Source organism: Hyaena hyaena, unplaced genomic scaffold (assembly GCF_003009895.1).
Source record: "Hyaena hyaena isolate Hyena2069 unplaced genomic scaffold, ASM300989v1 scaffold_531, whole genome shotgun sequence".
NCBI lineage: Eukaryota > Metazoa > Chordata > Mammalia > Carnivora > Hyaenidae > Hyaena > Hyaena hyaena.
Genome location: NW_024081164.1, coordinates 514,756 through 527,868, shown reverse-complemented (window position 1 = coordinate 527,868; position 13,113 = coordinate 514,756). Strand labels below are relative to the sequence as shown.

Here is a 13,113-nt window from a genome sequence, read left to right as displayed (position 1 = left end):
TTTGCCTGTTAACAAACACCGAGGTTATTTTCAGTCTCCTACAATTATAAACAGTTTACTGTGGTTGGTGTCCCTGTAACTGTCACAGTGTATCTGCAGCATTAATTTCTAGAAGTGGTATTGCTGGGTCAGAGAGTCTGCATATCTAAAACTGTGATGGTTTGGGGGCCCCTGGGTGGCTCAGTCGGTCGAGCACCTGACTCTTGATTTCGGCTCAGGTCATGATCCCAGGGTTGTGAGATTGAGGCCCGCACTGGGCTCTGGGCTGAGAGTGGAGCCTGCTTAAGGGTCTCTCTCTCTCTCTCTCTCTCTCTCTTTCTCTCCCCCGGCCCCTCTCCCCCATTCTCTCTCTCCCTTTCAAATAAATTTTAAAAAATGTGTGTGTGTGTGATGGCTTTGCCAAATCATCTTTCAAAAAGGACACCCCCATCAACATTACAAGAGAGTCCTACATATAAGTTAGGACAGAACAGCCAATGCTGCAGGAACAGACCCCTGATCTCCGTGGCTTCACCCAACAAAGGCTTATTTTTCACTTACGCCACATCTGACGCAGGTCGGGGGGCTCTCCAGTCAGCAGCTCAGGATCTGTACCAAGCCAGCTGGAACATGTGGCCTCCAGTGTTGCCACGGCAGGAGAAGAGAGGCCTGAGGAATGTGTGGAATCATCTGGAGGGCCAGACCTCGAAGCGGCTCACCTCACTTTAGCCTACGTCTTGCTGACCCGAACTGGGTCGTGTGCCTCAATGGGCTGGGGAAGGTGGAGGGCACGTGGGCATGTGATGAGCACCAGGCCTCTGCCAGCTGTTCCCTCATCGTTGGACCCACACGGTATATTACAGAACACTGTCCAACGACCTCCTATGTGAGAAAACGGGCGCCATGCATCGTTTTGACTTGCCCTTATATGCTTTAGGCGATTGGCCTCAACCTTTTCCATAGCAGGTTGTGTTCATACTCAAGACGCACTCCAGTGGGCTTGCCCAAAGTTTCCCAGAACCCAAAAAACATTTTGTGGGGAAGCCCTAAGACTTTTTAAATTTTGGCTCTAATTCATAAAAACATATAAAGGCATGTGAGTAATAATATAAAATTAGCCACGTAAAGATCTTTGCCAGCTGTGGTATGGAATGGGTTGGCAGCCGTCGTGTGCAATTTCCTACGCTCTCTAACTCCGCCTCCACCTCTCGTTCATGGAGCCGCAAGCCAAGGGAGGGAGAAAGGTGGAATTATAAGAACCTTGCATCCATGCCAGTTCTTCTCAAAAGGCCATTTTCTTTTTCTTTCTTTCTTTCTTTCTTTCTTTCTTTCTTTCTTTCTTTCTTTCTTTCTTTCTTTCTTGTTTTGCAAATATTGATGCCTTAACTATTCTTAGTAACCTCGCCGTTAATTATAATCTGCAGTCTTTTGTTCAGTAAAGGGCTTTATGGACTAAATCAAAGGCTTGAGGGATGGATGTACAAGGCACATGTGCTTGAACGGAGGGTTTCTGGAAGAGGAGACTGGGAATTCGGGCTGGCATTGCAGGGTGACGTCAGATCGTAGCATGCCAAGCGAAGGGGTGGGGAGAAATTTTTTTGGTAGCCGGTAAGGATCCTGTAAGGTTGGGAGGGCAAATCGGTTCTCTCTCACATGATGACTCTAATGGATTGGCACTGCAGTGAGAAGTGAGGCTACATCCAGGCTTAGCTGAAAAGGGGCCATTGATTGATTAGTGACGTCTGCTCCAGGTGCAGGGCTGCTGAGTGGTGGAATGTGCGCCACGTATTTGCAATCCCTGTCACGAAGCTTCTTTAAGTGGGCTAGGCTGTGAGGGTCAGACTGATGAAGCAGGGCATGGCCAGCACTAGCCACGGGGACAGGAGACCCACATAGTTGAGTTTTGTCACCGTGTACTTTGTATGCCTTGGTCTCTCTGAGCCTCACATACTTATTTTTTTTAATTTTTTTTTTTAATGTTTATTTTTGAGAGAGAGAGAGTGCAAGCAGGGGAGGGGCAGAGAGACAGGAAGACACAGAATCTGAAGCAGGCTCTAGGCTCTGAGCTAGCTGTCAGCACAGAGCCCGACACGGAGCTTGAACCCACAAACTGTGAGATCATGACCTGAGTCGAAGTCGGATACTTAACCAACTTAACTGAGCCACCTCGGCGCCCCTTTCTGAGCCTGAATTTCTACAGACAGAAAAATGAGGAAGAGTGGGTAAGAAAATTGCCAAGTCCTGACATTCTGCAGTTTTAGGGCAAGAGCCATGTTTTTTCATGATCCGTAGGGTGGTATGGGGGCGACATTTCTTTTGGATATCTGGGCTTCCGTTGCAGCCCCTGTCTGGGCAAGTGCAGCAAAGCCCAGAACAGGAGTCAGCTCGGACCCCGCCCAGGGCCCCAGGTTCAGTGTGAGAGTTGCTGGAAGTGTCTTCACAAACAGGGAGGCCTGGGACTGTTTTCTGGGGCCTGTATTTCATGCACCTGTTGGCTCCGGGGTTTTACACAGGATGTTTTGCCCACAGGGCTGAGCGGGCCCTGTTGAAAGCGACTCTCAGATGGGGGTAGAGAGTGTGTTTCCCCCACGTCCCCACAGAGCAAAACAGGGCTGGCTCTCCGAGTCTGCGGCAGCCCCGCCCCCACCAGGCTGGCCCTCAGCCCCTGGTCCAGCTCGTGGCTGTGGCCCACAGCTTCTCACAAGTTCCTGGATGCTCACTGCCGCGCAGGTGAGACACACCTTTGTTGGTGACTGCTTCTGTCTTGGCTGGGGCTGAGTGCGTGCCCATAAGGAAGTCACGGACGGGTCTGTCCCTGGGAGACGAGGCTGGAGCCCTGCAATGTGAGTAGGCCCGAGGGGTGTAATGGCAGCCCCGAGCTGCAGCAGGCGGCCTCAGCCAGACATTCGCTCACTTCTTCATTCTTTTATTCCTTCTCCTCTTCCCTCACCCACTGGTTCATCTAACAGCCCCTAGGCATTTAGACACTAAGCTTGAGACACAGGGTGGGCCTTGGTCCTTCTCTGGCCATCCTCGCCGATGTGAATGGAACTCAGCTTGGGCAGGCCCAGCATCTGAGCTCTTCCTCCCTGCCCTGCCCTCTGCCCTGCTCTCTCGGGACTCAGAGACAACTCACAGAAATCCTCCTTCTGGGCCTTGGCGGCATGGCATGCTTGGGGCACCTCCCGGCCCCCCGGAGCTGTAGCCCATGGGTTGTTGGTGTAGAGTTTCCCACGGTGGGCTCCCCTGCTCCCACGGAGCGCCCCCCCCCGCCGGGTGGCTCTTCCCCAGATGGAGCGACTGTGGGATCAGGGCCTATGCTACGGCCCAGCCCCCCCCCCCCCCCCCCCCCCCCCCCCCCCCGCGCTCTGGGGCCCAGCAAGTGAGGGGAGTGGAGGTTTGCTGCCTGATGCAATGTCTGGCAGGGCCTGTCCCTTATCAGAGCTCCATTCACAGCAGACTCTGGGACCCCACCTTCCCCTAGGGGAGGCAGGGACAGGCTGGGAGGCATCCAAGTAGACAACTGTTGTCTAGTGAGGGCCCCTTGCTGGGCAGGAGGGAAGCCTGAGCAGAAGGGCCCCTGAGGGAAGAGGAGGGTAGGGAAGGCGGTGCCTGCAGTTAGGGCCTCGGCACCGCCCACTTTCTTTTCAGTGTTCCCTCACTAAGCTTGGCCTGGGCTATGCCCGTGGTGGTTTGCTGCCCTGCTATCGTTAGCACATAGCTGTACAGGCTTGAACTGAAAGCCCCAAGGCTTAGTTTCTTCATTCCCGGATTGACGATGATAATTCCGGAGACTGATGTCTGTGAAGCCCCAAGCTTGAAGTTTTGCCCATAGTACACACCTGTATACTCAGCGCACACTCGTGCACATGTGCAGAGCACACACACATACACACACACACACACACACGGTTCACTCATTTAGGGAACACCTGCTTTCTCTTCTTCCTACTTGCCATCCATGTAGAACGAGTAAGCAGCTCACACTGGGCTAAATGCTTTGGAAAAGGCATTCATCCATTCATGCAACAAGTGTTACGGAGCACGTGTCCCATGCCCGGTACACACACAGACTAGGCAACTGGGATTGTGGGCCCAGAAGACGAAGGTGAAACAGACTGACGAAGCTCTCCTCTCATGGACCCTACCCTCCAGCGGCTGAAATAGGCAAGAAACAAGCACATTTCGGTCCAGGAAGGAAATAAAGCAGGATGCTGAGAAGGGAAGCGATAGGGGAGGGGAGATGGTCAGCATGAGGTTGGTGGTCAGGGAAGGGCTCCGGAGGAGGACTCCAGAGCTGAGCCCTGGGTATGACGGGGCCAAGGGCGGCTGCCCCACCATGTGCCGCATCCAGGCAGAGCCGGGCTGGCTCGTGCTTCTGGCCTCCTTCCCCACTGGCCCTGGTGCCCTGGAAATGGGACCTCGGCTTTGCCTTTGGCTGTCACATCACTTGCTGGGTGTTGGGGGTGGTGGGGGGAGGGTATCAAGCACTCCCCTGGGAGGTGGCATCTGCCAAGAGAAGGAAGAGCCACTTCATCCTTCCCATGAGCTAAGTAAGGGTGCAGCACGAGTCTGGGGAGGGAAGTAGCACAAAGGTTTGACTAGTGTTCACAGGTGTCACAGACCTACTTCCTACAGAGGGCCTCTGCCTGGACCTTTGCCAGGTGACTGCTGTCCTGGCCTCATCTTCCTCCCTCATGACCCTGTGACCTCCTGGCCTCTGTGGCCCTCTCCTAACTCCAGGGCCTGGGGAGCCCCCACATTCCCCTGGGACCCCCAAACCTCTCTCACCTGCGTCCCCACCATGCACTGGGCTTCCAAAGCTAAGGCTCGGGGCAGCCTTCTGGGACAGAGCAAAGGAGCCAGCAGCCTGCCTTGTGTGTCGTGTGGAAGAGGGTGCTCACCATTGCTTCTTCCTTTTAGGGCAATGCCGAGAAGGTTCTTAGGAGCCCTGTATTTTTCGGGGAGAGGGGGTGAGAGGACTGGGATAGCAACTGAAAAATAGAAACAGTGCTTGGTAGAGAGGGGAGGAGAAGGTGTAGGGCTTTGTCACCAAGGCAGCCAAACTTCCAATCTTACCAAAGACCCAGAAGGGGGAGGACAGTGAAGGCAAAGTCCTCCCCACCCCACCCCTGCCTTCTCTCCCCTTTCGGATTTAATGACCGCTTATCCTGCCCCAGATACTATTCCTTACAGCAACCTTATGTACAGGTGTTTCGTGCTACAGGAAAAGAACCTGAGGCCCAGAGAGGTTAAGTCATTTATAGAAGGTTGCACAGCATGGTAGACATGCAGGAAGGACAAAAGCCCAGGACTTCTGGTCCCAGTTCCTTCTGCTTCCCTCACATCATCAGACACAGGCGACTCTCAGCCAAGAGATGAGAAGGCAGAAAGTTGGGGATTTCAATCCCTTTGGCTCTGCAGACTCAGTGCTGGGTCTCACCCTCCCAGAGGGACGGGCGGCCTCACACCCTACCCCAGGCTAAACAGGGTGCATGAGGGACCTAACTCTGCCTGTCCTCCTGCAAACTCACGCTGACGGGCTGCCAGGCACTGAGCCAGGCACAGGCTTTGACGGGTCTGCTCGCTAGTGTATTGTTTGGCAGCTGATGTCTTCTGGGTACTAGTCTAGATGCTAGTGTCTCCTTCAAGAGGCTCGGAGTCTGGGAAAGGACAGACAGACCATCAGCTGGAAAGCCCAACCATATGTGCTATGGTGGGGGTGGCTGGGGGGCACCGGGAGGCTCCAGTGACCTGGATCTCAGATGGCTGGTGAGGGCTGCTGCTGGAGGAATCTTTGACAAATTATTTCACCTCTCTCAACCCCAGTTTCCTCATCTGTAAAATGGGATAGTTGCTACCCAATGGGACTTCTGTAAGGATCTGATGAGGAAATGCAAATTGCGTGCTTAGCAAGGCACCTGGCATAGAGTGATAAGCACCCAATATTCCGGATGGGCCTTCCATGCAGAGTGTAAGCCCCAGGAGGGCCGTGGGCCAGATCTGCTTGTTCACTGTGTACCCCCAGTGTTTAGACCAGAGGCTGGCACATAGTGGGTGCTCAGGAAGTAGTTGTTGCAGGAGTGGGTGGGGATATGGGGAAAGGCCCAGAAGAATTAGGTCAAGGCAGGAATGTTCCAGTTGCCCTGGAGCTGACCCCACACCACTCTTCCCTCCTGGGCCCCTCTCCACCCAGCTGCATCCAGGAAGCCTTACCAACACTCTGCCCTGCGCAGCCAGGGCCCTCCACTAGGCTTCTGGGTGGCACATCTGCCTCCTCATATTGCAGAGCCCCTGCCCCACTGCTTTCCCCAAAGGACAGATGTTCTGGCTGTCCCTCTAGCCACTTCCATTGTGTGATGAAGGTCAACTCTAGGACCTGCCCAAGTAAAGGATCTAGTATGTGTATTAGGTTATTAACATCAGCATGTATAGGTCCCCCTCCATCATGTTTTATTTAGGTAGTTGTAGTCTTTTGTTTCAAACATTTATAGTGCAAGGAATACTCTTCCATGCACTTGCCCTTGGGTTATGTGTGAGGTTAAAAGATACATTCATGGAAGTGGAATGAATTAATCAAAGGGCTGATTAGCATTGTAAATGACTTGATTTGATCTCTCATCTACGGGAGAGCGGCTCTGGGGTTCCTGCTGCCAGGCGGGGCCGCGACCTTCAAAAGTTGGGTGGAAAAACCCTTCTTTGCTCCTCATCTCCAGACGAGGGTGTCCTGACCGCCTGTCTCTTCACAGGACAAGGGTGTCCCCCACCTGAAGACGGCAAGCCAGGTCCTGAGTGATGCTCCTAAGCTGAGCGCCCCCGGCCCCACCCTCCCCCATGGAGAAAGGACTCACTCTACCGCAGGACTGCTGGGCCTTTCTGCACAGCCTGAGGATGAAGAGCAAATATGCCCTCTTCCTGGCTTTTGTGGTGGTGGTTTTTGTCTTCATTGAAAAGGAAAATAAAATCATATCAAGGTGAGGGATGCCAGCCCAAGTCTTCCTTATCAGGGAGGGGTGGGCGGAGGCTCTTTGCGGACTTACAAAGGCAACTCTTCAACCAGTCATGACCAGGCCCCCCCCTCTGCGCAGGCCGTGGGTCATGCGCACGTCGTCACCACTGCACAGGGGTAACACTCGGGCTCTGGACTCAGGCAACCTGGATTAGAATCCCAATTCCGGCCCTCTCTAGCTATGACAGCTTGGACAAAATCACTTTCTGTGTCTTAAGTTCCTCTTAAGTAAAATATGGCTAATGATGGGGTGCCTGGGTGGCTCTGTCTGACTCTTGATTTTGGCTCAGGTCTTGATCTCATGGTTCATGGGATTGAGCCCCACTTTGGGCTCCATGCTGACAGCTCAGAGCTTGGGATTCTCCCTCCATGTCTCTCTCTGCCCTTCCCTCACTCATTCTCTCTCTCTCTCACAAAACAAATATTTTTAAAATGTGGCTAATAACAGGGCCTTCTTATAAAGATTAAATGAGGAAATGTAAAACATTTAGCTCAGTGACTGGCATGCAGTTGGTATCTAGTACTTGCTGACCGTAGTTACTATTATTAATTTACTTCTTAGCTAGGATGAAGCCTCACATTATCAGCACATCTACCATACCAACCTGAAGCCATGGATGAGATGAGGGTGAGCCCTTGGCAAGGCAGGGTCCTGGTACACATACCTGGTAGGCAGGACTGCCACGTGCAGTTGTTCAGGTTGTGTATCGCTAAATGCCTGGGTTGGGCACTCACCTCGGCTACACTGGAATGCTGCCCCTTGGAGTCGGCAGTGTACCGTTGTGTGCAGTGAGTGGCTCTGCTGGCGAGCCTGCCAGACATAGAAAGATTTCTTTGATCTGCTCTCCCAGCACAACTCCTGCAAGAAAGCATCAGCCACATGGATAGATTAGGAACTGGACTGTGCAGGGGGCAGTCACTGCCCCACCTCGGTTCCTGAGCACGAACCGTTCCGGTTCGTGCAAGCGTCTGCAGCTCTCCACAGAGACCTTCCTCTCCGCCCGCACACCGGCAAGCCAGGAATACAGGGAGTAAATGGCTCTGGGAGCAGCCCTCAGCCAAGGTCAGCCGGGACTTCACATCCCCGGGGCTAGAGAATCCCAGGTGTGTCCTCCTAGCTGCCCCAGTGGGGATTGGTTTGCTCACAGGGACAGCCTGCTCACCTTCTACCGACTTCTTTTTCTTCCCAGTCCTCTTCTCTACCTCTCTTCGTTCTTTTTGTGATCACGTTCTTAATAAACTACTCACACCCAACCCCCTGCCTCAAAGCCTGCTTCTGGGGAAACCCAGCCACCGCAGGCTTCGGGTGGTCAGTCCTGGAGGCTGCTTCGCGGTGCACAGGAGCTGGAGTCCCCAGTCACTCACTGCCTCCAATTTCTCTCTGTCCCCTAGGGTGTCCGACAAGCTGAAGCAGATCCCACAACCCCTGGCAGATGCCAACAGCACCGACCCAGCCCTGATCTTGGCCGACAATGCCTCCCTTCTGTCCCTGAGTGAGCTCGATTCAGCCTTCACCCAGCTGCAGGGCCGCCTGCGCAACCTCAGTCTGCAGCTGGGTGTGGAGCCAGCGGCGGAGGCTGGGGCCGAGGCCGGGGCCCGGGCGGAGGCCGCGGGGCCACCCCAACCCACCGAGGCGCGGCCACGGCGCCACGTGCTCCTCATGGCCACCACCCGCACGGGCTCCTCGTTCGTGGGCGAGTTCTTCAACCAGCAGGGCAACATCTTCTACCTCTTCGAGCCGCTGTGGCACATCGAGCGCACCGTGTCCTTCGAGTCGGGCGGTGCCAACGCGGCGGGCTCGGCCCTCGTCTACCGCGACGTGCTGAAGCAGCTGTTCCTGTGCGACCTGTACGTGCTGGAGCACTTCATCAGCCCCCTGCCCGAGGACCACCTGACCCAGTTCATGTTCCGCCGCGGCTCCAGCCGCTCGCTGTGCGAGGAGCCCGTGTGCACGCCCTTCGTCAAGAAGGTCTTCGAGAAGTACCACTGCAGGAACCGCCGCTGCGGGCCGCTCAACGTGACGCTGGCCGCCGAGGCCTGCCGCCGCAAGGAGCACATGGCCCTCAAGGCCGTGCGCATCCGGCAGCTGGAGTTCCTGCAGCCGCTGGCCGAGGACCCCCGGCTGGACCTGCGCGTCATCCAGCTGGTGCGCGACCCGCGCGCCGTGCTGGCCTCGCGCATGGTGGCCTTCGCCGGCAAGTACGAGGGCTGGAAGAAGTGGCTGGCCGAGGGCCAGGCGCGCCTCGGGGAGGAGGAGGTGCAGCGGCTGCGGGGCAACTGCGAGAGCATCCGGCTGTCGGCCGAGCTGGGCCTCCGGCAGCCGCCCTGGCTGCGCGGCCGCTACATGCTGGTGCGCTACGAAGACGTGGCGCGCTGGCCGCTGCAGAAGGCGCGCGAGATGTACCGCTTCGCCGGCATCCCGCTCACGGCGCAGGTGGAGGACTGGATCCGGAGGAACACGCAGGCGGCCCAGGACGGCAGCGGCATCTACTCCACGCAGAAGAACTCCTCGGAGCAGTTCGAGAAGTGGCGCTTCGGCATGCCCTTCAAGCTGGCGCAGGTGGTGCAGGCCGCCTGCGCCCCGGCCATGCGCCTCTTCGGCTACCGGCTGGCGCTGGACGCCGCCTCGCTCACCAACCGCTCCGTCAGCCTGCTGGAGGAGCGCGGGACCTTCTGGGTCACGTAGGGGGCTGGGGGTCCGCGGCAGCGCGCGCGCCCCTCCTTAGGAAAGGCCCAGCCCGCCTTCCTCGCGCCCCCTCCGCGGGCGGTGAGATGGTGGCTCCCCCAGAGGGCGACCGGGCGGCCACGCGCGGAGCAGGCAGCCCTTCCGCCCGTAGAAGTAGGCCCCCCGCCAGCTAGCTCCCCCACTGCTGCCTTGGGCCTGGGGTCTCTCACCGAGAACAGGACAGTGCCCGTCCGTGAGGGCCGCCAGACCCGGACCTGAGGGGCTGCGGTCACCTGAGCAGGCCCAGGGAGGCCTGGAACTTTTGACAAGCCTTTTTCTCTCCGTCGCTGTCTCTGTCTCTGTGTCTCTTTCTCTCTCTCTTACACACACACACACACACACACACACACACACACACACAGAAGCTTACACCAAAAACACATGAATGCCTGTAGACCCCGTGAGCCAGAGTCGGGATGTTAAACCCGAAGGGTCTGTGGCCACCACCCCTCGCAGTCCGACCTCGTGCTGTACTCACTGTTCACCTGTCAGTTTCTGGATTTCTACACAATCCACGGTGGAATCTGCATGGGTCAGATGGGAGGGGCTGGAACAGCCCAGAATGTCAGCTGGTTCTTATCAACCAAGAATGATTCAATATTTTCATAAACGGAACGGCTGTGCCGGTCACTGCTGACATCGGCCCTGCATAGAACGACAAAGCACACATATGTGTGTAAACGACTGATGCCTATGCATACCAGACACAGACACATCTTAGAAACGCAAGTCCACACGCATACACACCACGGGCTTCTGTGTGGCTTTATTGTGCCCATAGGATTTAACTAAAGAGCAGCCTTTGATTACATTTTTAGAATTATTTGGGGACGTAGAAGGAGACACAGTCATGGGCCATGACCCTGTTCTGACCAGGTTTGGGACAAACAGTGGATTCAGAACTGCCGGGTCCGCGGCCCCTGCCTGCCATGGATTCTCCTGGCTACCTCCGCTGGCCTGCTCACATCCTCTCTGCTGGCAGGCGGGATGTTTTAAAATGGTGTGGCCAGTCCTCACATGACTACAGCCCGGAGGCCCCGTCCCAGCTCCCCCGGCTCCCTGAGAGCACGGCCGTATTTGAAGGCTGCCTCAGGCCTGACTGGAGGCGAAAGGCATCTGAGGAGTCCAGCCAGGCCTCGTGTGGGGCAGGGCCCAGAAGAGAGTGCAGTGTGTCCTCTCCCCGGAGAGGACCCCCATCAGGATACCCCTCCTGGGAGGAGACAGGAGACAGAGGTCAGCCTCATGGATGGTCACCATCGTCACATGGTTAGTATCTGGAATTCCTCTTTTTAGAGCTCTGGGAAAAGTATTGCTCAACTTGGGACAGGCTGGGCATTTTATTTGGGTGTTTTTTAAAAAAGTTATTTATAGTTCGGTACCGTGTTTTGTGGCTATAGTTTTTATTTTGTTTCCGCAGGAGTGCTGCATAAAAGCAATCTGGGCTTCAGGGGGCTGGGGGGACCAGCAGGGAGCACTATGGCTCCTGCTGGAGGGAGAGGAGGAGGAGGAAGAGCCTTCCAGAAGGATCAGAGCCTACGCGGCCACATGGCAACCCACAGTGCCCCACGGGCGTTTCTGTTTGAACCCCATGTGGAACGAATCTCAGAAACCACCAGTGTTCTTTGCTGTGTGTCCAGAAGCAACATAAATTAGCCCTCACCCTCTCCCCAAGATGAGGCCAGATTTGAACATCTCTTTCAGGTCCAAATGCATTTCCTGGGGGAGGGGGGTATGGCCAAGCAGCAGACGCCCCCAAAGGGGAGGTCCTTTTCTACCCTCAGCCCAGACTGGAGAGCAGAGCTCAGTCCGCCCCAGAACCTGAAGAGCTGCCCCAGTTTACTAGGGCTGTTTCTGATTTCCTGGACAACTTCTATGTCAGATCGATCCTGTTGTCAAACCCAGAGGGCTGAGTTTCGGATTGAGTAATGTGGAAATGAGGGAAAAAGAGATCTGAGTCCAGCTGGTGCTGCCATGGGGAAGGCAGGAGTGTGTCCTGGTCAGAAGCTGCCATTTGAGATGGTGAAGACTAGCCATTTTGTGCAGTGTCTCACAATCACCACATTTGAGCTGCGGGTCTTCACGGACTTCAAGTCATTCAAGGAGGCCTCCAGCCTGGGCTCTCCAGTCCCGGAAGGAGTTGTGCAGAGAGCTGGCTCCAATTTGGGGTCCAAAGAGACTCCAGCTCTGAAAACTTGACCCTGGGGCAGAGCGAAACCAGGATGCGGCTGGCAAGCCCAGAAGCACTAGCTGTTCTTCCCCTCCGCACAGTGTTCCCCACTTGGTTCCCTACCTGCGGTTGGTAGGGGCTGGGGCAGGGACAGAGGCAGGCACCTCCATCTGGGGCTCTTCTTGGGGCCCTTCTGGCGTGGACAGCAAACTTCTTTCTTCCTTCCTACGCCTCTGCGGCTAAGGTCTCCACCCCTGAGCTCTGGACTGTGCAGAGAATGGACCTTTGGGACTTCTCAGGACATTGATAATTGGTACACTGCAAGCTGACTTAATTTATTTATTTTGTGACAAAGAAGAGACATAAAATACCTTATTATTTGCAGGGACTCAAAGCTGTATCCAAATCAAGAAAGACAAAATAATACTAGAAACCGTTGACTCCCTCCGTACACACAAGGACACTCGAAGACGATTCAGAGCGCAAGACTAAAGCCACGGGCGCGGGAGATGCGCTGGCCCCAGGGTGCCGTTTAGGGAGGTAGCTTGGTTTCTTCTTGTTGATTTGAAGATGCGGCATTTAAGGCCCTTTCTGCTGTATTAGCTTTGCCCTGGTGTCTGAAACAGGACACGGCTGAAGCGAGTGTTGCTTGGGGCTCGGCAGTGCTCCCGGAACCCTCGGGGTTTGGGGAAGGACAGGGTGGGGGCGACTACTGACTCTATTCCACGGGGAACCTGGTTGGAGTTATGCAACAGGTTGTGGTTTGCAGCAGGGAGCTGGGCTGAGGAAGGTTGGCCAGCGGGGCCAGTGCCTCCTTTTCCAGCGAGGCCCTGCTTCACCAGGAGCCTCTCCCCTGCACGGCGTCCACCTGCCCACAGACAGAGGGAGCAGCTGAGGCCTCACGTCCGGGGCTGCCGGCTTGCCCGGAACAAGAGGCCCATTCAGCAATGAGTGTTTATTCGTTTTCTTTTTCTTGATGAAGACCTCTTTAGCCCGGCCTATATAAATAGTTCAGACATTCTAGGCCTTGGTGAGACAGGGTGGTGTCCAACACCCACAGGCTGTCACCACTGCTGCCTATTCCTGGCTTCTCCTCAGGCCTTGTGTGTAAACCTCGGAGAGGATGAGGGCACCAGGTTGGGGGCAGGGGTCTTTGGGAAAGTCGGTGGGGAGCAGGGTTCCCGAGTCCCCACAGAGAGGACAGAAGAAGCAGATTCGCAGCTCTGTGGCACG

The 13,113-nt window shown here is 55.6% G+C and overlaps 1 protein-coding gene across 2 annotated transcripts in view; it reads left to right on the top strand.

The window, feature by feature from the left end:
* Positions 1 to 13,113, top strand: part of CHST3 (carbohydrate sulfotransferase 3) — a 32,796-nt gene that overhangs the window by 18,302 nt on the left and 1,381 nt on the right. Inside the window, exons 1-3 of one of the 2 annotated variants that reach the window (XM_039255567.1) lie at positions 2,700 to 2,822; positions 6,729 to 6,953; positions 8,381 to 13,113. The exon at positions 8,381 to 13,113 is cut by the window's right edge and continues 1,381 nt beyond it. In XM_039255567.1, the coding sequence (XP_039111498.1) occupies positions 6,814 to 6,953; positions 8,381 to 9,674 (1,434 nt within the window). In that variant the 5' untranslated portion in view covers positions 2,700 to 2,822; positions 6,729 to 6,813 and the 3' untranslated portion in view covers positions 9,675 to 13,113. Of the gene's footprint in view, positions 1 to 2,699; positions 2,823 to 6,728; positions 6,954 to 8,380 lie in introns of those variants that run through there. The other variant, XM_039255566.1, reaches the window with a different exon arrangement.